Source organism: Sphaeramia orbicularis, chromosome 18 (assembly GCF_902148855.1).
Source record: "Sphaeramia orbicularis chromosome 18, fSphaOr1.1, whole genome shotgun sequence".
NCBI lineage: Eukaryota > Metazoa > Chordata > Actinopteri > Kurtiformes > Apogonidae > Sphaeramia > Sphaeramia orbicularis.
This window is the reverse complement of record NC_043974.1, coordinates 40,525,074-40,532,691: the sequence shown is the minus strand read 5'-3', so window position 1 is coordinate 40,532,691 and position 7,618 is coordinate 40,525,074. Positions and strand designations below refer to the sequence as shown.

At 37.2% G+C, this 7,618-nt stretch overlaps 1 protein-coding gene across 1 annotated transcript; it reads left to right on the top strand.

Annotated features, from left to right (window-relative positions):
• Positions 1-447: 447 nt before the first annotated feature.
• ino80b (INO80 complex subunit B) lies at positions 448-7,364 on the top strand. The gene is made up of 5 exons (XM_030162785.1): positions 448-929; positions 2,087-2,273; positions 3,053-3,201; positions 4,219-4,391; positions 6,043-7,364. Exons 1-5 carry the CDS (start codon positions 890-892, stop codon positions 6,505-6,507), a joined length of 1,014 nt encoding a protein of 337 aa, XP_030018645.1. The 5' UTR covers positions 448-889; the 3' UTR covers positions 6,508-7,364.
• Positions 7,365-7,618: the final 254 nt, after the last annotated feature.

Here is a 7,618-nt window from a genome sequence, read left to right as displayed (position 1 = left end):
CGTATAGGAGCAGAGACGCAACAGAGAAGACTTTTTTAATTAAAATATTTGATAACGAGCAATGTTCTGGCTTATTTTCATTGCAGTTTTGTTTTTTTCTAATTTTCTTAGGGACAAGACAAACATTTTAAATTCATTCATAAATCCAGAAAAGGAGGGCTTGTTATTTCTCCATTTTGCACAGTGGATATGATATTTACCCAATAATAAAATTATGTTAATAATATCTGAAACAGAGGAGGCCACATTATCCATATAAAAATAATATGATATAATTCAAAACATGGAACATCATTCATTTTTAGTGAAATCCAATTTTTTTTAATGTCTGACCAAAAACAGTGTGATGACTTTATATACAAAGTTAAGGTGAACTTTTCAATGGACATGCTTTTTTCTTTTTCACCTCTAGAGGGCAGTCAACCTAAACCATGGACGGAAGTGACCGGAACGGAAGGAAATAGTGGACGTACTTACTTCCGTGTTGTTAGCTTGTTAGCTTAAGTCGTTCTAACTACGAATGATGTAAAAGTATTGAGTGATAATTTATTTTTTCCTTAAATACGTTTGAGTTTCCATATTGTGATGCGCTTCTTATTGAAAGTCGGTAAATTAATCTTAAACTATGTACATCTATAGTAAATACTATGGGCCGTTTAAGTGAATGTATAGTACCTACAAAACAGGCTAACCACAGAGCATGCCGAAGCTAACGGGGGTTCATTTAGGTGTACATGCAGCCTGGTAACTAGAATTTCTCGCTTTAAAATTCGTTTTCATTTGCATATACTGTGACAGTGGTAACATTAGTACCTATTTGAAAGTGAAGGTTGTTATGTAGCACCCAAGACAGCTGCTCCTTTGTGTTTACATCCCCTTCATCGTCTCAATGGGGAAAAGGAAAGACATGATTCACCCCAGGTTTCTGAGTGAGTATATGCTACAGGATCACAACAAATGTTATTTTAGGAAAACTCAGTGGCAGTTGTTGAACAATTGTTATGTAAAGTCTTAAACTTTCATCGGCTAAAACTTGCTTTGAGGTCTTATTTCTGTCTTTGTGCATAAGAAATCAATCTAAGTGAATCCCCAAAGGAACTTTGTGTTGGTAAATGCAAGTTCTGCAAATTTACAGGATTTCAGTTCTGTTCAACATGTTGATGGTCACATGAACTATGTTTTCAGCTCAAAAATGTCCAGTTTCATCACAATTAATGCTATATTTTCATGTCACAAATGGCCAAGTTATATCTGAACTGAATTTACCTGAAAAACAAATATTCTATTCTTTTAAATTCCCCAGTTTTTCTTAGAAGATTCTCTCCTACATATCACATGTTTTATTTTTACAGGTTCAATATGGAGTATGGTGCTGATCCATCCTGCTTATGTTACACCAATACATACATTAAGAATGTCACACGTCATTTTTTAAATCAACAGTTTTCTAATAATAAGCATTTTTATAAAGAAATAACAATTCTATATTGTTATTTACTCTTTAGTATGATGCTAAACTACACAATAAATAATTCTGATCCTAGTTTTTGCACAGGGATCATTAGTGTAAACGGTGACATGGCTGCCGAGCATCAGTATGATGGGATCTGTAACAACCATGTCACATCCGTCCACTGCCACATTTTGTGTTTTTGTGTCAGCTGTTATTGTTTTAGATCCACAATACTAACATTTATGAATAAGAGGAGAATTAGCAATAGTAAGAATATAAGTTTATTACTAATAAAGTACTGGTACTGACCAGAGCATCATGGGTAATGTCACGTCCGTCCACCAGCAAAAGTTTTCACATACACGTGCTATTCAAAATCCAATATTTCTGAAAGTAGAGCTTCCACTGTCAAATAATATCAGTAGTCTGTGCACAAATGGATTAGCATTATTTCAACACAGTTCTATGCATTTCTGACAACTTTTTTTTTTTTTTTGACCAAAATGGCCACTCATTTGACCCCCTAAGTAAATTTTAGCTGTCATGTAAAATGTGTTTAAAGCGTAAGGTGGTGGTGATATGTGTTGTTTCTAATGCTATTTATTCATCATCATCATCATGTGCTATTTCCAGGTGAAGGCAGCTCTGGTCTGCACAGCGTCCACAAGCATAAAAAACAGCATAAAAAACACAAGAAACACAAGAGGAAACACCACAGCTTCCCAGAGGCCCCGGAGCCTGAGCCTATAGTGGCCCCTCGGCCTCCTCCTCAGCTCAGACTCAAGATCAAACTGGGAGGACAGACCCTGGGGACCAAGAGGTGAGTCTGGGTCAGGACACCACTGTCCAGTGTCAGTGTTGAAGCTCAGCAATGACCGACTTGAGCTGCTGCTGGTTTTTAGCTCATCAGCTGATAGAACATGAGGTGTTGAGAAGGTGCTGTGTCCGGTGGCGTCTTCATTAGCAATTTCTTCAAACATCTTCTCTGATGACATTACTGGTTGGATTCATTTAAAATTTTATATGTTGCTTCCTTTGAACAATAGCTTCAAAGTTTGTTCACAGTTTTGAGAAATTCTGGAATTTCCCCGTGTGGGACTAATAAAGGCATCTTATTTTATCTTTGTTTTTTGAAATATTAAAAATTTGCTGTTACTTCTAATGGTCCATATTTTGATGGCTTATAACATGTAAATGGTTACAGAAATCAATATAGTTATTACTGAGTATTTTTGAGTATTGTTTTATCTATTTGTCTGATTTTGTTTTGTTTGTTTTTCTCATGCCTATACTTTTTATTGCTTCCATGCTGTAATGCTTTTAATGTTTCATGTAAAGCACTTTGAATCGTCTTGTACATGAAATGTGCTATAGAAATAAACCTGCCTTGCCTTGCTTTGAGCACTGATAGAAGTCATGTATGGACTTTGAATTAGTTGAGTTCTCCTCCAGTGAAAGTACCACCCACTTCTATTGGGAGATTGATCTCCTGCACCCAGACCACATGACTCTAACATAGAACACAACCTGACAGCCTCACAAATTCAACTTTTTGATTCTTGATAGAACATACCGGTCTCATTTTCTTTTCTCTTCCAGTGTTCCCACCTTTACTGTTCACCCTGGTGTGGCCCGTCCTCCATCACCCCTCATGATCATCGATAATGATGACGATGATGACGACGAAGATGATGATGAGGATGATGAGGAACCCTCTGTGCCTCTGGAACAGTATCGAGCCTGGCTAGGTAAAAACAGTTTCAACTGACCTCAGATCTGGAAAAGGCTTTGACACACATCTTTATTTGCTGTTGTATAATCTCTGCAAGACTCTACTACTACTCCCTTCTTTTTTGACCAAATCTAAACCTAACCTTTGTGTCCCCACCAGTTTATTGGTTTTAACAGGCAGCTTTTATAGCATGCGTGGATTTCCAGGGACATGGTAAAAACAGTCACCCTGTTAGAGCCAGTTTCTAACATTAGATCCTCAGATGGGGTCCCTCTGAGTTAGGATGACTATTTTGATTTCCAAAAAAGAGGACACTCAGTTTGATACATAAATGATGCTCAAATTTTACCCAAAGATGCCCTGGAACTTTATATTTAAAGCAGGCCTCCTCTGTATGGGTAGAAAATTCTTTTCTACAACAACATAAGGCATCATGTATAGACTAGTAATACTCTAATGACAGTTTGTAACTCAGCGTAAGGGCAGAAGTTGAGAAGTACAGGCTTGTATAAGGATGATTTTCTGATCTGAAAGTCCAGGTTAGAGTTGAAGTGCATTTGTAGATGAATAGATCCAGTTTAGAGTTCAATCTTAAGTTTCTGAAGTGAAATGTCATCACACTACATTACCAGTGTTTCCACCAGTGTTCTTATTTTATTTAGTTCTTCAGTTTGGTGTTTGATTTCATTTTTGTTTTCTGAATGCATAGGGATTTTTGAGTTTTGCAGGTTTTATAAGGAAAGGCTTGATTTCTAGATGCTGAAAAGAGTTGAATGAAATGTATGACATCAAATATATTCTACAAAACCACTGTTTATTAATAGGAAGTGGTAGAACAACCAATATGCATATTGTGGAAGAAAATAAAAGTGATTTTACATGCATTTCAGTTTATGTTGTGTTGGTCATTGTTGTTTTTCATTTTATTGTTATTTCAGTTGCAAAGTAATATTTTTGTTATTAGTTTATTTTTCATTGTTTAAAATAACTACAGCAGTTCTTTACATTTTATTATTGTTTTGACCCATTCCAGATGAGGACAGTAATATGGCCACCTCACCCATGCCAGACCTGGACTCGGACTCGATGCTGGGCGGTCCAGTGGATGAGGAGGAGCGCTGGCTGGATGCTCTGGAGAAGGGAGAGCTTGATGATAATGGAGAGTTAAAGAAGGAGGTGGATGAGTCTCTTCTCACAGCCAGACAGGTGAGACGAGCATCAGTGTGAGTGTGGAAAACTGTAAATGCCCCACAGTGTGTCATCACTAAAGTACCAGAATGCATCTGGAAGTAAAGCGGGTATCTGTCAGTGAGCCCATTAACATCCACACCAATACTCTGACCATTATCTGATTACTGGAGTTATCAGATTATTCAAGCAGTAATCTGATCATGAGAAATCAGATTAACACACCTGGATTTCTCCCCAATACTCCGATGTCTTCCTGCATGTATACAGGCTAATCTTTTACATCTGTGCATGTGTAAACGCAATTAAAAATCACAGAAACAGAACTTACAGTGAGCCTGTTTATGTGATCATAAAAGTCTGATAATTGGGAATAATCAGATAATTGTAATAATCGGATCTGACGGGTTTACGGGCACTTAAGAAATGCGATAATTGATAAACCATGGTTTAGATATTTCAGTCCATTATCGGATTTCTTTCAGAGTACGCACGCACATGGTGATGGTAGACTTAAACTTCCTCTTATTGTCTTCTGCTCATGTTTGACTACATAACTTCTGTTTTCTATGATTTTAATTGTTTTTACACATGTGCAGATGTAAAAGAACCAAATAAATCAGATTAACCTGTATACATATAGGAACACTGTGGAGTATTGAGGAGAAATCCAGTTCTATCAATCAGATTTCTCATGATCAGATTACTGCTGTTATCTGATAACTCCAGAAATCAGATAATGATCATATTAGTGTGCATATAAACAGGTTCAATAACAGGAAGTTTAAGTCTGCCGTTACTATGTACGTAAGTACTCCGAATAAAAATCAATAATGGACTGGAGCGTCTTAACCATAGGTGTGAAACATGCGGGCCGGGGGCCAAATCCGGCCCGCAAAAGGGTCCATTCTGGCCCTTTGGATGAATTTGTGAATTGCAAAAATTACACTAAGTTATTAACAATCCTTTTAGTTCAGGTTCCGTATTCAGACCAATTCAATCTGAAGTGGGCAGGATTCAGTAAAAAACTTTCATAATAACATATAAATAATGACAACTCAAAATTTTGGTCTTTGTTAATGTAAATATTTTCATGTATTTACACTAAAGCAAAGTATAATTTTGCAAAATATGTGAATAACCTGAACAAACATGAACAACTGGAAATGTCTTAAGAGAAGTGAGTACAATTTTAACAAGATTCTGCTTGTTACTACATGATTTATGTATTTGTAGATCCATTGTGATCTTTAAGTTATAATATACATTTTGGAAATGATAAACTGAGGCAGAATATTGTTAAAAGTACACTTATTTTTTTCTGTTTGTTTGTGTTGTTCACATTGTTTGAGAGGATAGTTTGTAGATGTAAACCTTTTCATAATATAAATGTACTTTTTCCGCTCTAAAACATATAGAAAAGTTTGGAGTTGACATTGTTTATATATTATGATGTTATTATTTTACTGGTTCGGCCCACTTCAGATCAAATGTAGCTGAATATGGCCCCTGAACTAAAATGAGTTTGACACCCCTGGTCTAAACCAATTATCAAATTTCTTAAGTGCATTTAAGTGCTGTTGATTATTACAATTATCTAATTACTCCCAGTTATCGGACTTTTCTGTTAATGTAAATGGTCTCAGTGTGTGGTCGTGTTGTGTTGCAGAAAGCCCTTCTCCATAAGCAGCAGAGTCAACCTCTGCTGGAGCTGCCCATGGGCTACAAAGAGAAGGAGATGACCGCCGAGATGATGCAGAAGCGCGAGGAGCGGGCCAGAAAGAGACGCCTCCAGGCCGCCAAGAAGGCCGAGGAGAACAAGAACCAGACCATCGAGAGACTGACCAAGACCAGCAAGGCCAAGATCAAAAGCATGAGGGAGAAGAAGTCCAAGCAGAACCAGTGCCCCATGGTCCGCTACAGCGACTCGGCCCAGGGTCTGGCCATCTCTTTCCCCGCTGGGGTCTCGGCTCCAGCCCCGGCCCCTCCCCGGCCCCCACCGCCGGCAGCTGTGAACTGTGGGGTCAGCGGCTGCAACAACACCAAGAAATACTCGTGCTCCAAGACCGGGGTTCCACTCTGCAGCCTGGAGTGTTACCAGAGGAACCTGCTGCTGGTTCAGGGCGCCGCCTGAGAGGAGGACGCCAACACACGGTCCGTTAATCACACAGATATGGAAGATTTCACAACAACTCACATGATGACAAGATGATTTTTATCTCTAAAGACTCACATGTGACAGAAATGGTCAGAAAAGTCACGTCTTGTGGATCTTCATGTGAGGTTTGACTTGGATATACCAAATTTGGTAAATGTATCAGGTACAGACATGGAAAAAAGCTTCTTGGAGCCGTTTTCTAAACTAAAATGTCAGGATTTGGTTAGAATTTGCCGTTTTTTTTTTTCCTTGCTATTATATTGTTGAAAAAGTAAAAAGAAGCCTACAAGCCCACATTGAGACCTCCAATGGGGAAGTGTGAGAACCTAGTCATTTGTGGTTGCAGGTTTAACGGAACAATAATGTCCTAATAAGACTGTTTTCCAGTGTAAATTGGTGAACAATGAATGAATGAATTAACTGTAGGTGTAAATATTAATAATTTATAGTGTATTCTTGCTCTAATATGCTGAGTTTGTCAGTGGAACATGAAATACAGAGGGCTCTGAATGTAAAATAAGGTAGATTCCGTTTTTATATCATGATCTTTGTTTTGGGAATGTCATAAAAATTATGTTTGCTGTCATCAAATAATTCCAGCTGAGGTATAATATTATCCTGCGACATTATTACTGATTTAATGGAGAATTTAACTGAAAATCCATGATAAATAAAGAAAAGAATAAGAGACACTGTGTTGCTTTTGTAATCTCAATCTTCATTTTTATAAGAAATGACTCCATACAAAACTGTACATACAACTTTAAATTAAAAAAAAAAAAGAAATTCTTCTGTATACAATGTGTGAAAATATCAATAGAAGCCTTTTTTTTTTCTTTCTGTGCCAGCACTGAGATGCTTTGTTGACTGTTCACTCAGGAACAGGAACAGTCATGAAATGCTGAGGTTTCCATGTTTTTCTTTTCTTTTTTTTCTTTTTTTTTAGTTTTGGTTGGACATCGTAAATAAGAATGTGAAGGTAGTAGATGGTTAGTTGTGGTAGAAAATTAGTATTTACTGTCAGAGCATGAAAAATAATTTAGAAATTTAGAGGTAGAACATTTAAAATCATAGCCGTGGATTTAAA